Here is a 27,572-nt window from a genome sequence, read left to right on the forward strand (position 1 = left end):
TCTCACTTTATCTTTTCCCCCAAAAAAACCCCCTTTTATCGCAGACAGAACGAGAGAGAGAGAGAGAGAGAGAGATCCATTAGGGTGATCGTGCCCTCATTTCTCGCAGAACCCTAACCCTAAGCACCGATTCTGAGCGCGGAGGAACCCTAACTCCATTTCCGGGACGATCGAGTCCATTACCATTTCGGTCCGCGACCTGCGTCAATTCGCTGAGCCGAAGCGCCCGGGAGAGATCCCCGAGTTTTGCGCCCACTGGTTGGTTTTCTACCCCTCCCGGACCCATCCGTTCGTCGATCCGGTGCCCTGCGCTGTGGTAGGTTCTGGATTCTCTTCTTCTCCTTTGTCTTCTGTGTTTTGCTGGGCTGGTTGGTTCTTGATTTACCGGTCGAGGCCCGGAATTGTGTGGGCTACTTGCCGATTCGAAGAGGAATGTCGCGGAGAGCTCCTAGATTTGGTGGGTCTCGTCTTACTAGGTGTCGGGACTGGGTTTGGGGCGCGGGGAGTTCGGTGGCTACGGAGTAGCAGTTCCATACTTTTCTGGTTGTCTGCATCTTATGGTGTGTTTTGGGTTGAGTCAGAGGCCTTCGAGTCATCGTTAGGATTCCAGATTTAGTACGATTTAGGTCTTTGTTCTCTTTAACTTTATCTTGGACTATTTTGCCTGAGAACTGATGATTAAGAGCATGTTTGTGCTCATTTGAGCGCAAACTTGGGTGTAATTTCTGAAATGGAGATTTGAAATTGGGGGCTTGACTTGCCTTTTTTCCCTTGTTTTCTCTAAAGATGTAGCTAAGCTGTTATTTGAGCACAGCCTATTGCTGATAAAGGTATTTTTCGTTAGGGGATGAATGGAGGTCATCTTATTGGATATGTGCAACAATAGGTGTGCCTACTACGGAATGGCTATGGATAAATTAATTTTTAGAACTAGAAACATCTTCAAGATAATTGATGCTTTGGATGAGGATAATATAGAAGCTCTTTGATTTTTCTTCAAATATACTCTTTTAAACATACAACTCATATCATCTGCTGCTTCTTTGTCTCTATCTTTCTCTGTCATGCCTTTCTTAGTTCCATAGTTTAATGCGTGTTCTATGTTTACTTATTTGCTATCTTCTTTTTTTGTTCTTTTGTTCATGGATGAAGTTGGGACACATTACCTAGGTCATTTGAAATCAGTATAGATTTCAGAGAATAAATCCTTGATTCGAGGGTTGGGGCACCTGAAGTACTCCAGAAACTCAATATCTAAGTTGCCTGAGAATTGAGAAGTGTGTATACTGTAAGATTTCTTGGTTTGTTTTTCACATACTATAAGATGAAAGCTTCCTTCATCAAGGCCTCAAATCCCAGCTTCCCTCCCCCGTTCCTGTCTAAAAGGTTCCATAATATCTTGTAGAATTTTGATCTGCTTTCCATCCTCCCAGGCATTCTCTTTGAGGCCTCAGAATTTGTTACTTTCTTAGATTTCTTGTAGTTTTCTTGGGGTATTTTCTGTGTGATACCAGGTTAAATACATCCATGAAGCATGTTTTCTTCTCCTGAAGGAACTCTCTTGTGATCATGCACCTATGCTGGTGCAACAGTTATATGTGATTGCTGCATTTAATCCATCAACCACTTTTGTTTCTTTTTATTGCTAGTGTTATCTGAGTTACTGTTTTCCAGTTTGAGATATGGTGAAATATACATCTTGCTCAGTATGATTAGGTCAATGCCAAGTGGAAATCTAAGTTCATTTATTTCCAGTATGGTAGGATGTGAATCCACCTCTACAGGGAGTTTTGTCCACAGAAACAAGGGAGTTAAGAACAGATGTGAGTAATGTACACCTTTCAATCGTGAACCAAAAGAACTGGCAGTTGAAACTAACTTTTCATCTTTGAATGAACTGTTAATGCATAGTTAATTACTTCTCTGGATGTTTTATAATTTGGGAGGCAGCAACAAGCAAAATAAAAATTCTTAAAAGAATACTTTTGGTCAGAAGAGTGATCAAAGATGCTTTAATTAGTCTGTTAGGAAGCTATATGTTTTCCTTCCCCAAAATGGTTGGCAATCATGATTCTATTTGGATGGAATAAAATAAATTATATTCTTTGTTCATTGATTATGATCACAAGAAAGAACATGACTTTAGTTCTTATCATTTACCAATTTAACTTGATTTAAGTGCATAACTAGATATATTATAAGAGTGGCATGCATTTTGGCTTACTGTTTGGCATTTTTTTGTAGCTTATTATTATATGTTGGTCCTTTTGTTTCCTGAGTCATGCTTCTATATGTATCAGTTTATTTTACAAAGTGTTTACTTTTATACAAGGAAATTCATCATGATATGTGGAAATTTCTTTCCATTTCTGAGGAGATTGTGTCTACAGAATATTAGAGAGATTATGTTATAAATCTAGGTGAGTGCAAACTGGATTTTATGCCACGAGTGGAGATTCTGGTAAGCTTCAGAATCTCCTTGAGGAGGCACACTCACACTATAGTTGTCACAAGAAGTTGGAAGTTGTCCATTAATGTAGAATATGCCGGGGTAGTTAAATGTCTACTTACAATTTTGTAAATCTCAATTCAGAAGAGTTTCCAGTGCTCGATTGTTAGGTGCATATCTGTTGGTTCTTATCTTGAATCTGCCTTCCAAAGGACACATTTTAACAGCCCCAGAAAAGAATTTAGACAGGAAGACAGCCATATATTTTCAAATTACTGTTAAAATTTTGATCTAACACTAATTCGATATATTTTTATATTCTTATAGGAAATCATGGAAATCAATGGAAAAGGAAGTTGACATGGTGCCTGATAACAATATAAGTTGTTTACTCATTAGGAAGTTTGATTCTCATGCTCGATATGGTTTGTTTCTAGGATTTTTGTCTAGAGATCTGAGAAAAGAAAGTGGATGTTCATCCTCAAAATTGCAATTTGACATTAAGCTCAATTATCTTATAAGCTTTGCTTGGAGTTGTTTTGAAACAAACATTCATTTTGTGTATTCTTACTGGCTATTAAAATATTCAAAAGGACTGTCCGCGCATACAGATTTTTCAGAAGCAAGAAGTTGTTGGATTTCTGTTAATATTGGACTTCTTTTGGTAGTTAATCTCTGTTTATTATGAATTATCTTCCTTGAGCGATGCTTCCTTGTCCACGAAAATACTTGGTGTGAACATTATGCAGTTGTGGCAACAGCAATTGATGTACAAGCAGCTCCAAGAGCTTCAGAGACAGCAACAACTTCAGCAACTAGATCATGGAGCACGACAGACAAGTCCTTTTAGCCAGTTGTCTTCTATGCCAAAACCTGCAACAGGAAATCAGTCACCTTCAACATTAAATGAAATACATGCCAATGGTGCATATAACTACATGTGGCCAAATAATTTTGTTGGAGGCATGCCCAATTTACCTAGTAAATCTCAAATGTTTACTGCTGACAACAACAACTCATTGCAGTCCCGGTGCTCTGCTTCCATGCACAATCTTGCAAATGGGTTTGCATTGAATGATCAAGGTGAAGCTATGCGAGCTAGGGGATTCAACTCAGAACAGATTAATCAGACTCTTCATGGCATTCCTGTTCCTGTCACCAGCTCTGTAAATCAATACTCTCTCTTCATGGGAACATCTAATAATTGCCTTGATTTGATAAATAGAGCAGATGCAACCAAGGTAGAAAAGGCATCATATTCATCTAGAACTTTTCAAACTGATCGGCGATTAGCTGCACAAGGTTGTTTACAGGATAATTCTTCGGCTACTTCACAGAAGTTTCAAGGAAAACATTTCTATGAAAATTCACCTGGACAAGTTTTAGGTCATGATGTACAAATGAACAGTCTGCAACATAATGTTCAGTTTCAGGAACATTATGGTAGGCAAGAACAAGATGATTCATCTGGTAACCTACAGGAAAAGACAATGTCACAAGTAGGAACTTCTGGCAGTGTTGCAAGTCTCGATCCTATAGAACGCGAGCTCTTGTTTGGCACTGATGACAACAACTCTGGATTTTCATTTGGTGGGTGTCTTATATCTGGCATGGGTGAAGATATGCATGGGCATTCACCAGAGAATGATAATTATGGTGTATTTCCTTCAATCCATAGTGGGAGCTGGAGTGCTCTTATGCAAGAAGCTGTACAAGCTTCTGGTAGTGACAAGGGGCTCCAGGAAGAGTGGGCTGGCTTGAGTGTTCAAAAATCAGAGCAACTGACGGTAAAGCCTCATATCACGACGAGTGACAACGGCAAGCGGCCACCTGCTTGGGATGATAGAAATCTTGAGATTGCATCATCTTTTCCTTTGTTTAGTGATGCTAATGCAACCCCAACCTACTCCACTGCCCCTAGTGATCGGCATCCTTTTAAGTCTGCTCATGAAGAGAACAATAAGGTTTTGACTGAGGCACCCGATGCATCTTTGTTATCATCCTCTAGAGGAGCCAGTAACACTGAGTTCCATCAGAATCAGAGTCAATCTCATGTAGCAGAAGGTTGTCTTCAAGCTCAAAAGCCTTCAACTAGTGGAGTGTGGGCTGGGCAGACCATTGAACAGAATGATAAGAGGTTTGAGGATGTACGGTTTATTTCACAGGAGATAGGGTGTGGTTGGGGTAACCAACAAAACCTGCCCTTGTCTAATATTTCTATTCAGTCAATTAGTAGACTAAATGGCTGGAACACAAATTATCCAGTAGCATTTAGAGAAGACATCACTTCAAATTATCATGAAACTGATGGCAATTTGTGCAAGACTAGTGATAATCATGCGAATCCAAATTCTGAATTGCAACCAGTTAAATCCTTCATCAGAAGTCCCAAGAGGCAAGCTGAAAATTCCTTAGCTGGCAATTTTCATTCTGGTAGGGAACCTAACAACTTAAGATTGAATCAGGATGTGCAACAGCAGGTAATTAATACTCAGCAAACTGATTTAGAGAGACACTTTGCCCTTAACACATGTGTGAGTGCCGAAGGTGTTCAGGATGTTGAAAAAAACCAGAATCGACCAAGCAAAAGACCACAAACTTGGCAATCATCCTTAAGTATGTCCGTGAAAAGATTGGGTGAGAACCATGAGAATGTAAGGGACAATGGAAGAGTGGTTGTAGGTGAAGGTTATGTTGGAAATACAGCAAAAGAGAAGTCTTTGTCGACTGCTAATGACCAATATCCTTTTGTGATTGGAGGCCAAAAGTCCTCAATTCAGTCTGGCCAACATATTGTAGAGTCTAAAATGTTACAGAATTCATTGGGAAGTTTGAGGACTGTGGACCCTTCTCTCCCATCCGATAACCCATTAAGCTTAAAGGGCCTGCCCAACTCATTTTTCCAGGGATCAAGTAGTGGGGAGCAAAAGTTTGTTGGGAAGACACAATTTGCTGGTAACATTGTTATGAACAGTCCTGCAATTGTGTCCAAGGTAAATATAGTTATTCTTGGAATCATTTGATTTTATGCCTACTCATTAATCTGTCTTTAGATGCTTCATGTGGAAACTTCTTTATTCTACAGAGGACTGCAGTGGGATCCGAGGAACTGCAGTCTAGAAATACTATGCCTGTTTGTGCCTCTCACAGTTCTTTTGGTGAGTCAACTGCTCAATGTTCCCAGACTGAAACGAATTCTCAAGCAAGGTACATCTTAGTTTGGTTATCTATTTAGCTCCATAGCTTTATCATGAGTTTTCTCTGTAAGGAATTGCGTGCCATGGCACTTCATATGCTTTACCATGTAGTGCTGGGACAGCTGGTAGGGACTGCCCGTGCTTTCTTCTATGACTTAAACATTGCTTGTATGACATTTAAGACTAACAAAAGATCAGTTACCTATCCCTTAAATTACCTTTTGATGGATCAATCAGCAAACCTAGTGTTGAACCTCAAGTTTGAATTTCCAAACTTCTCTGCATGCCATTTTACCCAACTTGGTTAAATTTTTTTCTCTATGCCATTGTATGGTAGTTACCAACTCTATTAAGATAGCCATCTTGCTATTACCATGCTTGATGGCCAAAAAGATTTCTCTTTTTGCCGTTGTTGAGCATATGCATTTGGATACTTCTAATGCTTGAATCTATATAATTTGTTGCAGCTATAATATGCTTGAGCTTTTTCAGAAGTTTGATCAGTCAAGGAACGGGAATTATATAAATGCAACTGATCTACCTGCACAAGCTGCTGCTGATATTTCTGTTACTCATCTTCAGTTGGAACGGTGTTCTAACTTGAGAGGTTTTGGATTGCAATTGTCTCCACCATCTCAACCACTACCAAACTATGCACCAATCTCTAAGACGGACATTAATAATATTAACAATAGGCAATTGGACAAAGAGGCAGGATATCAGGATCAGCCATGCTCTAATTCTCTGTCTTCTGTTCGACCTGTTCCACCCCTTGATGAATCATCTAGAAGAGAAAATTGGGATAAGATGTCCAGCTTATCTGGACAGAGACAAAAGGAACACCCAGAAGCAAGTAGGCATTTTATTTTCTCATCACCAGCTGCTTCTGAATCTACTTTAGCTGTAAGTCAGCTACAGGAACACCATCATCAGCTTCAACAACACGGTTCTAGTGCAAAAGATCACCTAGTGCGGCAACAGCAGCAAGGGCAGCAACAAAACATCTCTGACACAATTGCTCATGAAGAATTGGATCAATCTCTCAAGGTTTCTTTTGGCAACCAAACAAACATAAGTGCATTTGTGACGCAACCATGTGACTCTCATGATGGTGTTGTGCCCGGCCAATCTATTCAAACATCATTGCCTCCTGCTAGTAGATTTCCAACTTCAGGTGTTGCTTCATTTGCTGAAACTCATGTACCTGTTGGTTCACAAATTTCTTCTGGAGGGACAGATCATACAAAGTCGCTATTTGCAGGCTGCTCTAAAATTTCAAGTTCTGGCCAACAGTTACCTGTTATGCAAACAAAGTCAGCTTCACAATCTTCCATATCTGGTATGTCTCAGCAAGTTGCCTTCTCAAAGATGTTGCACAATGTCTGGGCAAATGTATCAGCTCAACAACATCAAGCTGGTATCAGTCCTCAGAATCTCACTCCAAACATACTTCAGTCCATAATAAACAATGCTAGAGATACAAGTTTTCAGGGCATGCCAAAGCCAGGTGATCAAGTACACAAGGAAGGAAGTGCAACTCCTGATGTTGGTACGAGTTCTGCTAAGTCACGAGATGAAGGTAATCCAGTTCAGGTCAAATCCTTGAATCTGATATACACTGAAAAAACGGGTGATGCTTATAAGTCAACAAGTGCATTCCATGGAGAAAAAGCAGTTTTAAGACCACCCTTAGATGGAGGCCCTAGTGTGCCAATTTCATCTTTGGTCCATCTGCATCAGCAGGATATTAACAAGGCAACAAATGGACAGGCTCCAGCTCTTAGCTCTTCAGTATTACGTCCTCCCTTAACAAGCAATATCTCTTCTAGCTGTGATATTGGTATATCTGGATGCACGTCACAGCCTTCGGATGTTCAACAAAACTATTCACTACTTTATCAAGTACAATCCATGAAGGCTTCCGATTCTGATGTAAATAAGATGACAGGAAAGGTATCAAAAGCAGTTGGTTCTAATGCTTCTCAGATGAAACTCAATGCAGATAAGAGGTTTGATCTTTGGCAGAGTACAGTCTCCAGAACACCTACAGATGGCAAAGCTGGTGCAACTTCTCAGATTTCAATTCCGCCAGATCCCAAAATGCTGAGCTTTGCTTCAAATGACAGTGAAGAAAGAATTCCAAGCCCATCAACAACTGGATGGCATGATGTCCAAACTCACACTTGTCCTGTCAGTGCAAGTTCCATGATGAATATAATGGGAGTTAGTGAGCGCACCCAGATTAGTCCTCAAATGGCTCCTTCCTGGTTTGATCATCCTGAAACCTGCCAAAAGGGCTCAGTGATGGCTGTTTTTGATGCCCAGAGAAGTGAAAAAGCTGCTATTCAGCAAAATTTTTTTCAGAAAATTCCTGCAAGGATGGATAATTCCCATGTAGTGGAACAAAGATTTGACAGCAGCCACTTTGATAGCTATGGGCAAGGTACATTAGCGACCAAGATGGCTCTCAGTGAATCATCTCCCTCCGTGCTGCCTCCTGATGTCACCATGGATCATGATATAAATGTAAGATTAAAGAAGCGGAAAACCACTACAGATCTGTCATGGCATAAGATAGTCACAGAACCACAAAGGTTGCTGAGCATCAGGTTGTCGTTCTTAATGGACTTTTGCTCACTTAGTGGTTCCATTGTTATTTTGTTATTTTGAAAACACAATTTCTGTATGGATTGGTCTGATAAACTTGTTTTTTTATTTTTTTTCAGTATGGCAGAGTTGGACTGGGCTCATACTTCAAATAGATTGGTTGAGAAGGTTTGTTCATTTGCCCAATTTGCCTGGTATGAATTTCAGAACTTAATGATGAATGTAACTAGCCTTATTTTTCTATTAATAGGTGGATGATGAATCTGAAATTATGGAGGATGGCCCATTGGCGCCCCAGTCACGACGAAGGCTAATCCTGACAACTCAGCTGATGCATCAACTTATTCCAGCAGCACCAGCTGTGCTGTTTAAAGGAGATGCAACTTCTGCTTATGAAAGTGTGATATTCTCTGTTGCCAAATCGGCACTTTCTGACGCATGCAACCTAATCTCTTCCTCAGAAAGCAATTTGCATGTGCTGTTGGGAAAGGAAAATATGTAAGGATTGCCCATGAATTTCTTCAAGAAAATTATGTTTCATTAAATATCAGATTTTTTCTCTTTAGCTTTTAAGTAGAGGATGCTACTTTTCTGCCTTTTACGGGTGGGAAATATCATGCGGGTGCATACTGTTCCCTACAATTAAATTGTTTCTTACAATAAAATCTTCAATACTATCCTCTAAATCAAATATCTTTTCCACCTTAACACTATAGGATTTCTGGAGAGCTTAAGATTTCCAAGAAGGTGGAGGATGATACTTTTTCAAAACTCATGGAAGATTTTGTTGGTAGATCTAAGAAACTTGAATCTGAATTCTCAAGGTATGAGCAGTATTTGGTTATTTTTCGTGGAGGATCTTTCTTTTGCCTTTACCCTTGTTTGACTCATTCTTTATTGTTTGATTTCACTCTGCACGAAGTGCTAACGATGTGATATTCAACAGGGATGTGTCGATTGTTGAGGTCACAATATATATATTTATTACATGCTTGTGATCCTTTTTGAATTTATTACCATCCTAGCACTCGACACATTCAGATGCATGACTTTGTTTAAAGGTACTATTGGGGGCCATGGCTGTTTAAAGGTTTTAACTCTTTTATATTTCCATATATCCGGATAAAAATTACCATTGAAAGCAGGTGTACATTTCTGTGAATTTTTTCCCTGAATCAGCCTTTAAAAAAAAAATAATTTCCACACTAGCCTCAGACAAATATTTTTACAACTGGCTTCCTTGGTGTCCTTTTTTCTTCGCACTGTAAGCTAGTTACAGATGGCTACACAAATACATTTGGTTGGAAGATAGTATCTGCTGAGATCAAAACTTGAAAGTTAAAGAACATAAAACTTAGGGAGGTTGGATATATAATTGTCTTGAGGGTCTAATTAACAAATCAATTAAACTTAGAACCCATTATTAATCTCAGCAAAATTAGTTATTTTTTCATCCACAACCACAAGGCGATCTGTTTATTTTGGAGAATTGCTTGGCCTGCCTATATCACCATTAGCCAACTTTCCTCTTAAGAAATAATGACTTAAGATTTCCAGTATGCTAGTGCAGTTACTAGGATCTCCCAGTAGCACTAGTCATATAGCTTCCCTCGGATGGGCATTTTGCTACAAGTTTCTTCCATGAGCAGTATTCTACATTATTTAAATTGTCTTTAATATCTACATGGCATTTATCATTGAAGATATTCTACAGATAGCAGTTCATTAGTGAGGCTTTTGTGTGGAGATGTAACAAGGATCAATGAACTTTTCTGTGTACTACTCTAGCAGTTTATTAGGAAAAGACTGCTGCTGTCATTAGTGGTTCTTTTCTGTGCAACAGCTAACTTCAATAGGAGCTATCGCAGGCTACTCACCAATTGCCACCAGCGGTGCTAGTTGTTTCTGCTATAAGCTGATCACAGAATCTTGAAGTTTGATATTCTTTTGGATGTCACATGTATGATCTGAAAGAAACTTGATGTAGCCGAATTTGAGAATATAAAGTGAATGTTCATTATTAAAACAGGCTGACACATATCTAGATTCAAATTCGAGACGGTGGACACATAATGAAGAAGTCAAAATACCAGCACAGTAGATGAAGAGAATTTTCCTAGGCACATAAATTTAAGATGAGCAGGCTTCTTCCTCAACTCTAGGTGCTGCAAATGTTGTTCCTTATGTAGTTTAGATGGATTATTGGTCTGTGTAGAAGTTCAGATATCCTTTTGGGTAGCCATTCCACGTCAGCAGTGACAATTGCAGACCCCTTGCCTGAATGAGCCTTTAATGGCTAGTACTCGCATTTTAAGAAAAATAACTTGATGGGATAGGTTGATTTTATACCAATGGGATAACTGCCATGGGGGCTCACAGTTTCCTTAGGTATGGAACAGCCACCATCATTAGCAGTTATCTCATTAACTTTCTACATCTGATTATAAGAAAGCCAACTATAGCCTCAATCAGGAACTGCTATTACCACTAGTTGTTTTCCACACATAAACCGCTAATGTCAATAGTGGTTTGTCTCAGTTATAACTGTTATAGTCAATAGTAGTTTGTGGCCCAGCATGGCAAGAAGGTCCAAGGAGGCAAATTGGGAAAATATTTTAGTCATGATAATCAATGTATATTTTTCATTTACTCTATTATTCATTTTGAGAGACTGGTCATCAAATATTATGAACATTGCAAATTTGGGAACCCTTTATTTTTCAACTTCCAGATTCTTGGAAGAGGAGACACTATTCTTTGTTAGTCTTTTTGGGTCTGAAAATTCTTTGCCCAAAGGTGAGGTTTTAGTGAGAAACAGGAGAGTTGTATGCTTGACACTGCACAATTGAATGTCCTTATGAAATGCTTAATGAAACTTAATGATCGTCTTCAGCTGTTAGAATGGTTGTTTTTATTGTATCTATTTGTCACAACTCTGCTAAATGCTTTCCCCTGCGTATTAGGTCATGTAGCTTAGAATTTTGGCATTGCATTTAAATATTTCCTCTGCATTTTCTCCATTTAATATGGAAAAACTTGGATTGGTCAGATTGCCCTTTTGGATTTATTATTCCCTTGCAAGCTATCTTAATAGTAAAAAATTTCCTAGCCATATCATGTACTTGATCTTTCTATTTTCATTTGATTTATATATTTCAGGTTGGAGAAGAGGGCCTCGATATTAGATGTACGACTGGAGTGCCAGGAACTGGAGAATTTCTCCATCGTCAATCAGTTAGGCAAGTTTCATGGTCGGACTCGTGCAGATGGCACTGAGGTTTCTTCCACTTCTCAAACAGCCCATCGCAAACTCTTTCCACAGCGATACATAACCGCACTGCCAGCTACTGGAAATTTTCCTGAGGGGGTTCTCTGTCTCTCACTCTAGATCATTTATCGATTGATTTTTTTCCTTTTAAAATGCCTATGATCACCATCAACCTTGATGTTATTCAATGCCCCCCTAAAAAAAAACAAAAAGAAAAGATAGAGAGAGAGAGAGAGAGAGAGAGAGAGAGAGAGAGAGAGAATACATCTTTCATGGTAAGAAACATACTTGAACATGAATCAGAGGGGGCTATTCTGTCAATTGTAAGACAAAACAACCTCATGGGGTGCTGATCTTTGAAATGAGCACCCTTGGTGGTGGTTCCTTTCTTTCAATCTGAAGTATATAGGCCTTTGTATATCAATTAAGATCTAGAAGGTTAGGCGCTTGCATCATTTTTTTTCTAACAAATGGAGAGTATTATTAGCATGGTTACATATGTTTTAACTCGAGTAATAAGCTTCTTTTCCCCACCAACAACATCATCACTACTGGCCTTGGCAGGTAAAGCCTCAGTTGAGCCTGTAATTTCTCATACTAAGTTCCTAGTGGTTAGGACAGACAATGTACTTGAATGGAATGATGAGCATTTTAAATGAAGTGTATGTATGTTCGTTCAAAATTTATGTTGTGCAACAATTTGTAGACTGAATCAAGCAACTCTACCTTGGTGGTAACTCTTAATGGCAATGACTGGGGCTCCGCTATTGTAGACTGAATCAAGCAATTCTGCCTTGAGCCTAATTAGCAACCTACGTTCTCAAATCCAACTGAGTTGGGTTCCTACTTCTTTAACTGAACATATTTTAAATACGATCAGTATCTTAATTCGACTAAAAAGAGTCGATTTCTATTCGTACTGGTTTCAAATCCGATTAAAAGATATCGTAATCCGGTTGGTGCAGACTTACACAGTTAGCTTTTGCATTGATCTCTCCTGTATCAAAAGCCATTGGAACTGACATAAGAAGGTCACAATAGGGCTAATAACATATTGCCTTATTATAGTTAGATCTCTTTAGCCTCTGATTTTTAGATTTAAAAAAATTATATTAAAAAATTTATAATTATAAAAATAAAATATCTAGTTTTATTTATTCTAACATCTTTAATTTTACTGACAAAAGCATAAAAATAATGAAAAAATAATTTTAATATCTTAATTATATTTTCAATGATGATAGATGATAACATCGTTGAAGACTATGAGTGACAATTGAAAATGAGGAAGAATGACGATAAGAGATGAGACAAAAGGAGATGAGGAAGAAAATGACGTAGATGTAAATGCTTTGCATCTACATTGGCATCACTTGGTAACCGTGTCAACGTCCACGCAAATGCAAAGTAATGAAAGAGACGCTCAGCATTTACATCAATGCCAACACAAATGCAAAACAACATCATCCTTCCTCACATCATTGTCGACGTCGACACAAATGCAAAGTGATGCCACTCAATATTTGCATCTACGTTAATGCCAATGCAAATGCCGAACAACACTTTTGTTGCTCTGCATCTACATTAACATCGACACAATTACTGAGCAATATTAATGCAAATGCAAAGCACTGACATTTGCATCGTCCTCTTCCTCCTTTCTCTTTGCTTCACCTCTTACCATCACTTTCTCTCCTCATCCACAACAACTACTCATAAGACTATCATCCACCATTACCAAACACATAACTGAAATATTAAAATTATATTTTTACTTATCGTTTTCATATTTTCATCAATAAAATCGATAACGTTATAATAAATAAAATTAAATATTTCACTTTCGAAATTTTAATATAAAATTTTAAAATCTAAAAATTGAGATACTAAAATGATCTAACTATATGGGATAATATGTAATTAGCCCATCACAAGAATAATCTTATTTCTAAAATAAGAAGTGCTATGTAAAAAAGATCACTCTTAAAGAAAAAAAAACTAAAGGTTTTTTTTTTTAAAGAATTTATCAATCTTTATGTATCTTTGATGAGCACACTGAGATTGGTCTCAGCAGATCATGTGCCGGTGAAGGGCCACATCATTTGCTCCCGCTACAGTCACATACCATATGATGTTTGGCAGTAATTGACGGCCAGCTACTGATCATCCACATGCTCCCCCTGCCCCTAACAACGATAAATCTGCAGCTTTGACTCTCAGCGCTCATCATAAGACGCATCAAATGGAAATCATACATGGTTACATATATAGTGTGGTATCTGAGAACTAGTTGAGCTTGGAAAACAATTTTTCTGGACTCACAATGATCTGGAAACTTTATCATTCATGTCGAATAAACTTCAGAATGTACTGGACCACCAACTCTGGCTTCTCTACATGAGGAATATGACCGCATCCTGGAATCTGAATTAAGGTAGAATCTGGCAGTTCATGATGCAATCTCTGCATGGTAATGTTTTTTCCAAAGTGAATGCAGTAATTTAATGCTCTGGAATGAACAATTTGTAGCAGGTGAATTCTAGAGAACATACCAGTGCTACTTTGCTGCTAACAATTTGATCGTCCTGTCCCCATATAATTAAAGTCTCTTGTTTTATCTGTAGAAATAATTTGCAAGAGAAGTCTGTAAAGACGTGAAACTGCAACCTACTGGCATACAGAATACCAATCAACAGTAGGCATCGACATGCATGGTAAATGTATTCTCAACTTCTCTGTGATAGCATAAATCTACTTCACCCTGCAAGTATGGTTTGCTAGAATGAAGCCACACGTTTATTCACTGCACGAAAAATCATGACCAAACCTTCAACTGGGCCGAGTTGCTACAGAAGGCTGATTGGCAACATATTGTTCCACAAAGATTATTGCATGTGGTTGCTCTACACATGATGCTGTGCATGTTTGTTGGTTCATTGGATCAATCATGCTTTTGAGGCTTATGATCAAAATTGATGTGTCATCAATGCTTCTCATATGCCCAATCTTCCAAGTTCAACAACTGAGACCTTCTTGTCGTATGAGTTTATACTATAACCAAAAGGTGGATCATTATATCGGCTACTAACTCTAGAATTGACCCCATAATGTTGAAAAAGACATGGATAAACAATAAAGTAACTTTCTAATAATCTAATTTCTACACAAGAAACTAAAAGAACTGCAGATTTCTGCTGATTCTTTTTTTCCATTTTCTAATCACATTTATGTACTAGTGAAAGTTCAAGTTCAAGCACAAATGTGACTTTGGAAAACCCTTAATGACAGAATGAACAAGTCAGAGCTGCAGGACATGGCTGACTAACTGAAATATCCCTCACCTGTTTTACATGATTTCGGACATCATAACCTCCACTAAGCATAAAATCAACAGTTGCATCCTCCCACCAGGGTTGTAAGCAGTGCAATCGGCCCACCTAAAGTTACAAGTAATTGTTAGTATCAGTATAAAAGCCATACAATGTAGAACATGCTCAAGAATTTCATTGAACCATTCATTGAATATGCATATTAACTAACTACTGACTAACATTATTTATACTAGTTGCATATGAAGGTGGATGCCACATTTCCTTTCTGAAATATGCCACTCCATATTTGACCATGACGAAGGTGAATATCAAACATAAACTCACTTTAGTGTGAGCAAAATATCGTTGAGGGACAGTAAACATTGTCAAGAAGATGATGACCATAAAAATAACACCATGCACATTTGTGAGATCTTCCCAATATTTGGCATCTTGTTACTGCAATGAATATATATATCCACCTTCAATCAATCAGATTCACCACATTTTTGTGGAGATATGGTATTAATGACTCACTTTTTTCTCATTTTGTTGCATGGTATGTAACAAAATGAGTAGGTAATGGATTTGTTTTCAATCAGGTAAAATTATTATGCAAAGGATGACCATACTGGAAAAGAAATGAAAGAAATGCTAAAACCTATGGCCCTATTTTAACATCAAGCTTGCATTTTTGCAAGCTCCCTTCCACCTCAAACTTCTAACTGAACAACACCTCAAAACATAATCTAAATATCAATATGCTTATTGTAAGAACTCCGTACCTTTGTGTGTGTGTGTGTGTTGTGTACAAAGCATTAAGCAGATATTAGGAACGCACAAAAGAAATGTTGTCTGTATAGCCGTCCACATGCACACATAAGCACCTATTTATGTATATCAATTATCAAGTGCAAAAAAAAAAATCAAAATGTATATTTCTAACCAGCCACATGCACACATAAGAACCTATTTACATATATCAATTATCAAGTGCAGAAAAATAAATCAAAATGCTTATTTCTTACATTCATAGAGTCCCAGGATGACTGCAATGAGACTTTATTTAAGGCCAAGGAATTTGCATAGAACCGCAGTGGGATGCTCTTCAATACGGAAACCTGCTAAAGAAGAAAGTGGATGTTTTTAAAGAACTAATACAAGACACATTAACTCAATTAGATAATATGTAATGTTTAAAATGAATCACTCTGATGTAACAAATATTAAACAAACAGCATTCATAGACCAGTTAGGATTACCATATATCCAAATACATGAAATGTTTTACACAAAAAAATTCTCACCCCAGCATAAGCTACTATTCTAGGTAGTTTAGCTAGGTTCCCGGTGCCTTCTGCATAAATACTTGCGTCGATCATGACTAACTTACTAACCTGTAAGGGTTAAAAGTAGGAAAGTGTAAGAAGGTAGATGACAAAATTTGAGCTTAATTTAAAATCTCAAAAGGAACAAGCTAATATATATTTTGGTTGGATACTACTGTCCTTATATTAATTATATTTATAAATAGGTCATCAGATTTACAATTAGGTCATTATAAACATTTTAAAACTGGTCCTTACACTACAAACAAGTACTTACAAAATAAATAAAACTCCCACCACCTCTTATCTCTGCCTTCATCCTAAGGAAGCTGAGAAGGCAGCAATTGGGGGAGAAGAGAGGAAAAGAGGAAGAAGAAGAAAAAGAAGGAAGAGGAGAAGAAGGAAGGGAAGAAGAAGGATTTGGGCTAAGGGTTTGGCTTAATTTCTCATTGGGATCAAAATCTTTCAAAGGTAAGTGTCCTAACTCTTTCTTACAGTGATTATAATCTCTGCTTTAATCTTGATTTTGGATAATTTAAATGATTATGGCCTTGCACCTGATACCTATCTTGTTTATATATAAAGCTTTGAATCTGTAATTTTCAAGATTTATGACCTATCTGTCTTGTTCTTGCTATAACTCTTTGTAACGAATTCTGATTTGAGCAAAACTTGTTTTATCTGAAAAGAGACTCATAGATATTTCTTTCTATACCTTGATTGAAAGATTCTGAGTTAGTTTGACTGCCTAAACTTCTATTTCAATTGACACTATGAATTCTGCAAAACAAAGACTGTAATTTCTGACCTTTCGATACTAAACTACTTTTAACTCTCTGTTGGAAACTCTGATTAGTGCAAAACATGCTTCAATGAAAACTAGACTCGTAGATCTATTTTTCAGTACCTTGATTGAAAGATTTGAAGTATATCATTGATGTATGAAATATTTCGAAGCAGATCAATGGCGTATGAAATATTTTGGAGCATATCAATGGCATATAAAATATTTTAGAGCATCTCAATGGCATGTAAAATATTTCGGAGCATATCAATGGCGTATAAAATATTTCGGGGCATATCGAAAGAATAAATAAGAAACATAAGCTTAAATGTCATATTTGACGTTGCATTCATTTCATTCTTATCCAAAGCACACATAAAAACTAATAAGCAATGTTTTGGATATCATATCAAAAACACAGAGGGTAAAGTGAGATCATAATATAAAATGGTCCATCCATTTCTGAATGACCACCAAACATAAGTCTCCCACGTTTGGGAACTCCATCTACCCACGTTTGGGTGAAGTCAAAGGGGGCCGACAGAGCATCGCAGGCTTTAAACATAAAATTCTTTCCCATTTCTTAAAAAGGTTCACATTATCCCATAAACACTATAGTACAAAAGGACATTGCAAGCAATAAAATAGACACATATCGGAAGTACATGCGAAACAACGAAAATATACATGTGCCTATATGAAACAATACGATGCAAACATAAACTTTCGTATAATGCGTTCAGATATAAAAAAAATTAAGGACGAGAGCATACAAGAGTTCAAAGCAATCACATAAGGCTCAATTGAAGAAAGAATTCTAAATGAATTCAATTTCAAAGAGATGAAACAAGAATAAGCAAAATTGGCTGTCCTGACAGATTCTGTGAGGCATATTGCATAAATTATTTGAATAATCAATCATGCTCCAATTTACTCAAAAAAGTTATCATTTGAAAGATATATCAATCTACTTTCAAATGAAACAAGTTTTATATGAATCGAAGTTTCCAACAGAGAGTTATAAATAATTTAATAATGAAAAGTCAGAGAACATTATCTTTCTTTTGTAGAATCTATAGGGTCAATTCCAATAGATGTTTGGGTAAGGATTTGTGCTCCAAATCTTTCAAGTAAGGTACTGAAAGATAGATTTACGAATCTAGTTTCCAAAGTATTGTGTTTCATACAAATTACAATTTCCAACAGTGTTACAAGCAATATAGTACCAAAAGGTCAGAGAGCAGCATCTCTGTTTTGCATAATCCACAGGATCGATTCAAATAGAAGTTTGGATAGGCATTTGAGCTCCAAATCTTTCAATCAAGGTACTAAAAGATAGATCTACGAGTCTAGTTTCCAACAAAGCATATTTTGCACTAATCAGAGTTTCCTACAGGGAGTTATAAGCAGTTTAGTATCGAAATGCCAGAAATTACGGTCTTTGTTTTGCAGAATTCACAATGTCAATCGAAATAGAAGTTTGGGCAATTTAACTAACTTCGAATCTTTCGATCAAAGTATAGAAAAAAATATTTACGACTCTATTTTCAGATAAAGCAAGTTTTGCTCAAATCAGAACTCGGTACAAAGAGTTATAACAAGAACAAGACAGATAGGTCATAAATCTTGAAAACTCCATATTCAAAACTTTACATCTAAACAAGAGGGATATCATGTGCTAGGCTAAAACCCTTCGAATTATTCAAAATTAAGATGAAAACAAAGATTAAGATTGCTGTAGGATAGGATTAAAACACTTGTCTTTGAAGAAATATATCCCAAATGAGAAGACTTGAGCCAAAACCCTAAGTCCCAAACCCTTCCCCTTTTACTTCTTCTTCTCCCTTTCTCCCTCTCTTCTCCACCGATTGTTGTCTTCTCAAGTTTCTTAAGGACGAAGGCAGAGATATAGAGGCGGTGAAAAATATTTTGTTTTCTTTGTACCTTTTGCAATTCAGTCCTTATATTATTTATATTTACAAATAGGTCCTCAGATTTGCAATTAGGTCCTTGTAAACAATTCAAAATAGGTCTTTACATAAAAGGGAAAAAAATTTAGTTTGTGTATACAGAAGGCTAAATAATAATTTGTAGTTTGTGCATACAAAAGGCTAAATAATAATGAGGTCATGATCTAATGATTCATAGACCAATATAGAAAGTGTATACAAATTAAGTGCCATGAATATTGTACCGCTTCTGGATGGTTGGCTATAAAGTCCATGGCAACAGAAGCACCAAGGCTAGGTCCGACTAACACCATGGGCCTTGCTATGTATGTCCTCCAAAGCTACAATAAAATAACGCAATGAAGTAGTGTCTTTTATCAGCAATAAGAAATGATGCATCAAATTGTTTCCTGTGACTCCACATGATAGTTTCAAGAATTTAAGTCTATTGATTCCTATAGCATTTTCAATCACTCCTAAGAGAAATATTCTTGTGCAGCATTTACTCATTAAAAGACTTGAATCTCAGATACAAGCATATATTAGTTAATTGTAGATAACATAAAATCATAAGGATAAATATGCAGAAAGTAAAAAACATAATCAACCAAAAGGTGAACCCATCTAGGGATCAAATAGTTATGTGAGATAGAGAATGGGCAGCATCGGTCTCAAACTGGATCAGAAATTCGAAAATACTTCCTACTCTGTCCAAAATTAAAGATTTCTAACAGGCAATCCTTCAGAATCCTAGCGGCATGAAGATTGGCCATGTGTTCTAGTACGTGTGGACCTGTTTTCCTATAATGTAGGATAAAGTGCCAAAACAATCACGAATATAAAAACAAAGTACCTGGTATAGGTGCTCACGCTTGGCAGCCACATTACATGGTGGAAGCATTTCTGATACATGGCAATAGGTGAAATATATTGATATAGATAGGTATTATAAATCCACATGAAAGTTCCATATTGAATATTTAGGCCCATGCATCCCTTACTAGTTACACTTAACCCATTAAAATTATATCAATAAACTTAAAGAGAGATATGTACGTAAATCTGAAAATCCCCATCCAAGAATGTCCACAGCCCATGTATCAATTCCAGCACCCTCAAGCAATGGATATGAATACCTCCATTCTAGACAAGAGCTGTAGATGAGAACTCCAATAGTTTAGTAATCAAGCAGCATGGCAAGTAATCTAACTACCAAAGGCTAAATGACAAAATCAGTACTGTATATTTCTTGTTTTTATATTTCTAAGCGCAAATAGCTTCATTGTGATCATACAGATATATAAGAAAAGTATTCAAAAGAATTCCAAAAAAGATTAGTTGACCTCTGAAAGGAATTTACACAGAGCACAGACCACAAACTATTAATGGAACAATATTCTCATGCCATTTCCTACATATCCTACATCGTCTAATATATGCTAAACTTGCATGTCATATTTATTAACTTCAAGCCTTTTCCTGTCAGTGCAGCCAGTTATAGACTGTGAGATAAAACCAAGTAGGGACCTAGAAAGATTTGACATCCTTTTACTCCAGCAATAACCAAGATGTGATAAAAAAAAAAGGTGTACCTGTCAAATCCATGTAGGAGAACAACTGGCTCTGTTCCCCGCTCTTGTAGTGGCTTAACGCAGCTACTCATAATGGAGCTTGTTGAGAAGCTGATCTGCAAGGCAACAACATTGTTTACAGAATTTCCAGTTTACTGTCTGCTAAGATTTATAAATATATGCATTTAACTCTCAGTTGTAGAGTTTTGACAGTTTATTCTCCCAGCCCAGATCAGACAGTACGTAAATAATTAAAAAAAACTCTTGATATGGTATTTATATGCAACAGCGCGTATAGCAATCTCTTGGTGTGTAATGGTCAGCCATTATATCAACGATAGTTTCTTAAACTATTAATACAAAATTGACAATCTAGAAGTGACATCATCCTGAATTGATGATGCATTCTCTGGTAGTTGTTAAGGAAACAGCAAATTAGGTACGATGCAACCAAATTACTGGAGTCATGGCTTAATAACCAGATGATGGGAAGAGTGATATCATTTTGACTAAAATCAAAATACCTGGTAAGAATTGTGTCTTCTTATTTTTCCCAATATCTCTTCCAATACCCATTTTATGGGTTTTATAAACATAAACCCAATTGTCAGCTTTCAATCTGCTGCAGTTACCGATCCAACATTCATAAGCAAACAACAAGAATCTCATTTGAGAATGGAAGATACCTTTGTGTCTCCTCATCTCTCCACGTGCCAAAAATTGTGCTGAAAGCTAATTTGAGGGAGCATCCTCATTTTTCAATGTTTAATACTTTAAGACTTTATCTCGCTCCCATAATGCCCAACCTCTTTTTGCATATGCAACAAAAAAATCTATCACACACCGCTTTTTTTGTAATGATGGCCAAATGGGGTCCGGTGGGTAGTGAATTTGAGGGTACAAATTCGGAGGGGCTGGGGCCAAAATGATTAGGTTTGCTAGTGGTTCCTGGTAGAGCCTTTGGCAATTGCATGGCTATCCTCTCAATTGCAATCTCCTGATATAGCAATCTCATAATAATCTTGAGCACCAAATCGAGGTTTCTCTTATACAGATCATAACTCGTCTTCAGATCTTCTTTTGCAGACCTAGTTCATCTTTACCTCCACTTCTGGACCGAGTTCCCAACGCCTACCGAAACCGTGTTACTAATCAAGCACCCAACGCGACTAATCAGAAGGACAGGAACCAAAGAGAATTACCCGCCCAAATTCTCCATGACGATGCCGGATCATCCATCCGAGCAACCAATTACAAAGGCATTGCATAACATGAAACCTACACACGAATCGGAACACGAGATTTATGGATGGGGGATTCGTTCGCCTACCTTCACAGGAAGCCGCTCGATCCTCTTGGCCATGTCCCGGGCGAAAGGGTCTCTAATCTTATCCACCTCCTTGGGGAGGAAGGAAGGGAAGCCATTCACCGAAACCCTAATGCTACCCCTCGGAATCGCGGCGCTCGTCGTCGACGTCACAAGAAGCGACGGCATTCCCAATAGCGGGAGAGAAGGGGGGAAGTACAGAAGAGAGCGGGAGATTGCCGCGTATCGTTCTATTATCTATTTATCTTATCAGCGGGAGACTGTGCATACACAAATACGCAACCGTTCATATAAACATATCACACGCATTATGTATAAGATTATTTATCACCTTAATTGCCTTGACATCACACAGTAATATTTACTGTTATTAATAAAAGATGTAATTTAATCTATTATCCGTTTTCATATGAAGCAAATAGGTGAAGTAACTCAGGATATAATAATAAAGAAAAAGATGTGTAGATGGATCGATCCATCAAATTTCTATTGAGATGGGATGTATCTACTTAGCAGCGGGATGAATGCGTGCAATAGCTCGAGCCGAAGGGGCCATTTGAACCGTGGTTCGGTCTGGGTTTCACTGGACCATGTTGGATCTATCTACTCAGACTACACGATAATATAATGCAGATATCACCGCCCGATCTATCATCGGGATAAAATCAACGGACAGTATTAATTGGCCGCATATGAAAACGCTGTCCGAGTATTGGAGATGGAATTCCAATTGCCATCTGGGACCCACAACTTGCGGCCGTCCATGAACAATGTCTCAGATACGGATCCGCAGTATACTCACTTTGTACTCGTGAGATGAATGGAACAAAATAGAGAACTCGTGCGGGACCCTTTTGTGGGGCCGCGAACGTATCTAGTGGGTCACTAAGTGGGTAAAGGTTGAGGTCGATCGGATATCATCTATTTTTCCCCCTTCTGTTTGCAATGTTTTGTTTTTTCTTGGTCACTAAATAGCGTAAAATAAGGGAATCGGTTTCGCTTTCCCGTTTAAATCCATCCTCTCACTCGCTCTCTGCCAACCCTGCGTTTAATCGCTCGCCTCTGCGAAGAAGAGGGAGGTACGAAACCCTAAACTTAGATCTGTGCTTTGATCGCTTGAATCCCTCGTGTCTCTGCGTTTCTGCTGCATTTTAGGCATCGGTATCCTTCGAAATAGTGTGGCAATCGAAGTTTTGAGGTTCCCCTGCGCCGATCGTCACCCATTTTAGGTCAGTTGTTGTTGTTGCGATCGTGCTTGCCTCAGATCTGACGTTCCATTGAGGCATTTCGAATGGATCGCGTGTGTTTTTACGTGTTAAGAATCTGGTATCAGATTGTAGCGATTTCATTTCTTTATTCATGTTAGTTTTCCCTTTCACTATGTATTTTCTTTTCGCGTTCTACATTGACGTGTTTCTTTAGAAGTTTAGTGGGTTGGAGCGACAATGACAACAAGATCGGATTCAGTATTACCGATATTATTTTGATGTTTCCACTCAGTTTTGCTGTCTCCGTAGCGAAGGTTGAAATACGTTAACTAGTATGGACGTGTTGTCACAATTTTATGGACTTTATCTCATGCTAACCTTCATGAATTTTGAATATGATATGCACAAGGCAATGGGGGTAAATTTAGAAGATGAATGCGTGTTTATATTGACTTTATGAGAAGTTGGAAAGAAGATTCGGTTCTGATTTTGCAGCACGTAACTGTGGAATTGGAAGTTCTATGTCTGATAATCTCTTGTACAGATTGCAGTGAGTAGAGATCGTATAAGAAGAACAATATGTCCAGAATGTCACATTTGACAAATGATTAGAAATCAATATGGTTACTTAAATATCTTTGGCGTGCTGTGTATAGGTTATCCTCCATGATCTGATCTGTTGATTCAACAATTTGAGCTTGTTGGTTTATTCAACATGACTACATTATATATGTTTATAGTATGCAATTTCTTTTTATTTGACTATATTTCCATAATATTCTTTATTTTTTTCATACACATATATGCTTATGCAAGCATGTACAATTTTTGCAGCGAAACTACCATGATTTGGTTTAGTTGATTTCTATTTATGCCAGCATCAGAGTTCATGTGAAAAAAAAATGCACTGCGATATTCTGGATGAACTATGTAATTCATGCCTGGACAAGTGACATGGCCTCACCATTTGAGGCTTTTAAGCTTCATGAAGAAACAAACTTTGTGAGTCTCACCATTTCTAGAACATGATTCCTTCATTGGCTTGAATCAACTCGTAAGATATCAAATTACTTTTATATGTCAAAGGGGTAAGGTCTTTAGTTGTTGAAGGGAAAAGGACCAACCAATGATGAAGTGGTTTTCTTCATTGGCAATGGAGAATAGATTGGACAAAAGATTATCTAGGACTTAACCATCATTCTCATCTCTTCTCTCTCTCTCTCTCTCTCTCTCTCTCTCTCTCTCTCTCTCTTCTTGCTGATTTATTTTTCTTGTTGTTGCTAACCTCTTTCTCCTTTTCTTCACCAATTTTGTGTTTTATATTTTGCAACATGATTTTAATGAGTCAGACTTGTTATTTGGTTCTTTGGATATTAGTGAATGGTACCTGAATATATAGCTATTCATTTATAAGTTTTTGTGAAGCTTTTAAGCTGAGTTAGTCAACCTTGCCCTGTGGCATGGACTGCATCTGGTGCTTTACTGTCAGTTCTTATGGATTTTGACACTTCTACATCTTTTGAGCCTTTAGGAACTTCGATTTTAGAATCCAGAAACTTGTAATTAGTGTGTCCAAACTCAATGCAGACTTTGTACACATATAAATCTTATGTATGGATACTTTATTAAACCAATGTTTCTCTTTTAGTATGCCACAATCTCTTTCATCACACCACAGAATCAGTTTCTAAATTTTATATGTTTGTTTTAGGCTAGTAAACCACAAGTGTTTAGTTCTTTTTTTCTGCATGAAGCATTTCAGCGGTATTTCTTTTGCATGTCAAAGACACATCATTTGTTTTACACTAATGATTCTTCATTATCTCTAGTTAACTTCTTCATGTTGTTCTTTTTGTTTTTTATTCTTATGTTTTGGAATTGTTTAATTTCATCATCAAATAGGGATGGAATATGAATTTTTATCTTGCAAGGAAAATGTCTTTGAAGAATGTGGTTTGTGTTTCTAGTCAAGATCTTGCATCATTTTGATTCTAGATAGCTGCCTAGGGTGATCGGACTATTCTAGGAATTGTCTTTTTCTTTTTGTTGATTTTAATGGTCAATTAGGAAATCTATGCCATGTTGATATGTAAAATTTGATGTAAGTCAACCCCTTGAAAGGTAGGAGAATATCCATCCAATCAGAGAACTTGAGAACTGCCTAAACCAAGTAGGTGGCTAAAGGTTGGAGCATAACAAATATTGGTTCTTTTAGGGTCACTCTGTTTATGCACTGTTAGGATCTTGTTAGGAACTTTGGTGCATCATGAGTTATTTTCACTACTGCTAAACAATTCAGTTTCTTTTGTGAAATTATTGAACACCTTCGCCTCCAAAAGTCATCAAAATTAGGGTATCATGTTGCTACAGTTTAATTTTACCCTGTCATATCTATTGTTCTTTTGTTACATCTGCTTACACTTAAATCAACAGTACATTGATAATATACATGCTTGCGAGTTCATAGATTTTGCAGCCTGTCAAGATGGGTCGCGGAGTAAGCAGTGGAGGCGGTCAAAGTTCTTTGGGTTACCTATTTGGTGGTGATGAGGCTCCTAAATCTACTGGAGAGAGTGCTGCACCAGCTCATAATCCAGCTCCTCCACCACCAGTTGAAAACAGCAAGCAAATTCCTGCAGGTATCCAAGGGAGCCTACCAAACAACTACCACCGAGCAGATGGGCAGAACACTGGTAATTTTATCACGGTATGAATCCACTGGCTCAGGTTGTCAGACTCATCTGGCTCCTCTCGGTCATTGAATTCTCTTTAATATCTTACTTTGCATATGATATTTCTTTGAAACATGTTCAGCATGTGAATTCACATTTGTGTAACTATATCACTGTGAAAAAAACCAGCAGCAATTCCTTCCTCTCCCAAGTGGCCCTGAGTATGAGATTCTTCACTTGCATCTATCTACTCGTATAACTTAGTTCTAAAATGGTACACATGATATTACCTGGTGGGTTATATATGATGATTCATGGTATATACTCTATGATTTGTTCACTTCAATTTTGCATCTTTCTTGGCACCCTTCTACAACTCTGACCCAGAGCTATTTGTTCTAATGAGACATGAAACCATTCCTGAACTTGATCTTGAAATTCAAGTTTTCAAGTATGTCTAAATAGTCTACATCTCGGAAGTCAAGTTGCAATAAATTGAAATAAGTTGGAACTTGATCATGATTGTAGCATGGCATCAATGTGAACCATAATATCATAATCATATTGATTTCTAGCTTTCTTTCGAAGTTATTTTCTTTATCGAAGTAGTTGCATGTCGGCTTTCTCAAGTTACAAGCACAACTGTGGTAAATTAAGTATCCCCCTCTTCAATTTTCTACAAAAAAGAACCTGTTTGATTTGTGCTATCATAATGTAACAATCATCACAACTTATCAATTGGCGATTGTGAAGATTAATGCTTATTTGGCGCATGCTGACAATAACTTGCACATTTTGAAGCTAATTCTGAGCCCTCTTATTGCAGGATAAACCTTCAACGAAGGTGCAAGCTGCTCCTGGTGGTGGTTCTTCCCTGGGTTACCTGTTCGGGGGTGGTGGCAACTGATGATGTTATTCTTGCTGCTGAAGTCAGTGAGAAACTTCCGAAACTATGTTATTGCTGCTTGCAACTTTTGGGATGACTATATTTGCAATTTGGAGTTGGTAAATGCTTTAACTTATTAGCTTCATGTCTGAAATGGTTACAGTGAAGTTTATGAGTGTAGGTGTTCCTTGGACAAGTGGCTTTGTAGTCTGCACTATTAACTAATACCTCTTTATTCGATTTCCATGTTTCTTTACACATGCATACTTGTGATTTTATTAAAGGATTTGTAGTGTCGAGGTTCACAAACATACAGGAAGTTTCGTTAATGTCTTGAGAATTCAATTGTTTGCTCTCACCATGGTAAGAATACTAAATTACGTTTGTCATGTTAATTCTTTTTAATTTTCAAACTAGCTTGCTTCCGTGTGTTTTGGATAAACAGTGAGCGGAATATAGTTGTTGGAGGATGAGGATATTACAACTTTAGAGGGACATGAGTGCAGGGCAAACTTTGGGCTCTTCTTGCTAGCGTCACCTCCACGTTCAAGTGGTCATGGTAATTCTTTCTCAACACCCCATCGTGGTCATTTTTGCTTCACGATGGTCGTCATGCGGAATGGAAAGTGCGACACATAGAGGCAACGAGACGGAGACGACTATTGATGAGGTAGAATTTAAGGGCAATCTTATGCTTTAAAAAATAAAGGACGCTATGTGAGAATAAACAAAAAAAAATTCTTCGGGACTATTTTTTGAAAATTTTACCTGTAAGTAAATATGTTATTTTGAAACATTATGAAAATAACAAAATAAAAGAACGAAAATAAAAAAGCGTAGTAAAACATATTACCTAGTCCTACAATCTGTGGGATCAGTAAGAGTTGTGCCCACCACTAACACGTACAACTAGACGGCGGAGCGCTTTTCGTAACCCGTAGGTATTGAGGGTAGTCAGATACTTGACGTTTTGCCTTTAGATGTCATCATCGTCGTGGTGGCACATGAAAACGAA

At 37.4% G+C, this 27,572-nt stretch overlaps 3 protein-coding genes across 16 annotated transcripts; 2 read left to right on the forward strand and 1 right to left on the reverse strand.

The window, feature by feature from the left end:
* Positions 1-11,916, forward strand: LOC103986677 (uncharacterized). Of its 3 annotated transcripts, none has more exons than XM_009404753.3 (8): positions 1-316; positions 2,777-5,442; positions 5,535-5,656; positions 6,114-8,255; positions 8,373-8,421; positions 8,504-8,751; positions 8,970-9,077; positions 11,413-11,916. In XM_009404753.3, the coding sequence occupies exons 2-8, from the start codon at positions 3,193-3,195 to the stop codon at positions 11,639-11,641; spliced, it is 5,148 nt and encodes a 1,715-aa protein (XP_009403028.2). In that variant the 5' UTR covers positions 1-316; positions 2,777-3,192; the 3' UTR covers positions 11,642-11,916. The 3 variants fall into 3 exon arrangements, with proteins under 3 accessions (XP_009403028.2, XP_009403046.2, XP_018682899.2); XM_009404771.3 differs by having other exon boundaries at positions 3,199-5,442; XM_018827354.2 differs by having other exon boundaries at positions 3,211-5,442.
* Positions 11,917-13,504: 1,588 nt separating this feature from the next.
* On the reverse strand, positions 13,505-22,031 carry LOC103986654 (alpha/beta hydrolase domain-containing protein VTE7). 10 transcript variants are annotated; one of them, XM_065135514.1, is made up of 11 exons: positions 21,795-22,031; positions 20,486-20,580; positions 19,950-20,047; positions 19,747-19,796; positions 19,139-19,234; positions 16,140-16,229; positions 15,861-15,956; positions 14,863-14,958; positions 14,074-14,139; positions 13,844-13,945; positions 13,505-13,707 (listed from the first exon to the last, which is right to left on the reverse strand). In XM_065135514.1, exons 1-10 carry the CDS (start codon positions 21,957-21,959, stop codon positions 13,862-13,864), a joined length of 936 nt encoding a protein of 311 aa, XP_064991586.1. In that variant the 5' UTR covers positions 21,960-22,031; the 3' UTR covers positions 13,505-13,707; positions 13,844-13,861. The 10 variants fall into 10 exon arrangements, with proteins under 10 accessions (XP_064991586.1, XP_064991587.1, XP_064991583.1 ...); XM_065135515.1 differs by having other exon boundaries at positions 13,505-13,722; XM_065135511.1 differs by having other exon boundaries at positions 13,844-13,984; positions 21,795-22,030.
* A 709-nt stretch (positions 22,032-22,740) lies between these two features.
* On the forward strand, positions 22,741-26,813 carry LOC135583442 (protein SPIRAL1-like 3). Of its 3 annotated transcripts, none has more exons than XM_065135388.1 (3): positions 22,741-22,870; positions 25,467-25,706; positions 26,498-26,813. In XM_065135388.1, exons 2-3 carry the CDS (start codon positions 25,485-25,487, stop codon positions 26,576-26,578), a joined length of 303 nt encoding a protein of 100 aa, XP_064991460.1. In that variant the 5' UTR covers positions 22,741-22,870; positions 25,467-25,484; the 3' UTR covers positions 26,579-26,813. The 3 variants fall into 3 exon arrangements, with proteins under 3 accessions (XP_064991460.1, XP_064991462.1, XP_064991459.1); XM_065135390.1 differs by lacking the exon at positions 22,741-22,870 and adding an exon at positions 22,941-23,020; XM_065135387.1 differs by lacking the exon at positions 22,741-22,870 and adding an exon at positions 23,842-24,001.
* Positions 26,814-27,572: the final 759 nt, after the last annotated feature.

This window comes from Musa acuminata, chromosome BXJ3-1 (genome assembly GCF_036884655.1).
Source record: "Musa acuminata AAA Group cultivar baxijiao chromosome BXJ3-1, Cavendish_Baxijiao_AAA, whole genome shotgun sequence".
In the NCBI taxonomy this organism is placed as follows: Eukaryota; Viridiplantae; Streptophyta; class Magnoliopsida; order Zingiberales; family Musaceae; genus Musa; species Musa acuminata.

Coding starts and splice junctions, on each gene's coding strand:
- LOC135583442 (XM_065135387.1), top strand. CDS start 23,921: ATGAACTATGTAATTCATGCCTGGACAAGTGACATGGCCTCACCATTT. Junction 24,002..25,466: donor TTCATGAAGAAACAAACTTT/GTGAGTCTCACC, acceptor GCGAGTTCATAG/ATTTTGCAGCCTGTCAAGAT. Junction 25,707..26,497: donor ACACTGGTAATTTTATCACG/GTATGAATCCAC, acceptor CTCTTATTGCAG/GATAAACCTTCAACGAAGGT.
- LOC103986654 (XM_065135511.1), bottom strand. CDS start 21,959: ATGCCGTCGCTTCTTGTGACGTCGACGACGAGCGCCGCGATTCCGAGG. Junction 20,048..20,485: donor CTCCTACATGGATTTGACAG/GTACACCTTTTT, acceptor TCTCATCTACAG/CTCTTGTCTAGAATGGAGGT. Junction 13,985..14,073: donor TTAGCAGCAAAGTAGCACTG/GTATGTTCTCTA, acceptor ATTACCATGCAG/AGATTGCATCATGAACTGCC.
- LOC103986677 (XM_009404753.3), top strand. CDS start 3,193: ATGCAGTTGTGGCAACAGCAATTGATGTACAAGCAGCTCCAAGAGCTT. Junction 8,422..8,503: donor CAAATAGATTGGTTGAGAAG/GTTTGTTCATTT, acceptor TTCTATTAATAG/GTGGATGATGAATCTGAAAT. Junction 8,752..8,969: donor CTGTTGGGAAAGGAAAATAT/GTAAGGATTGCC, acceptor TTAACACTATAG/GATTTCTGGAGAGCTTAAGA.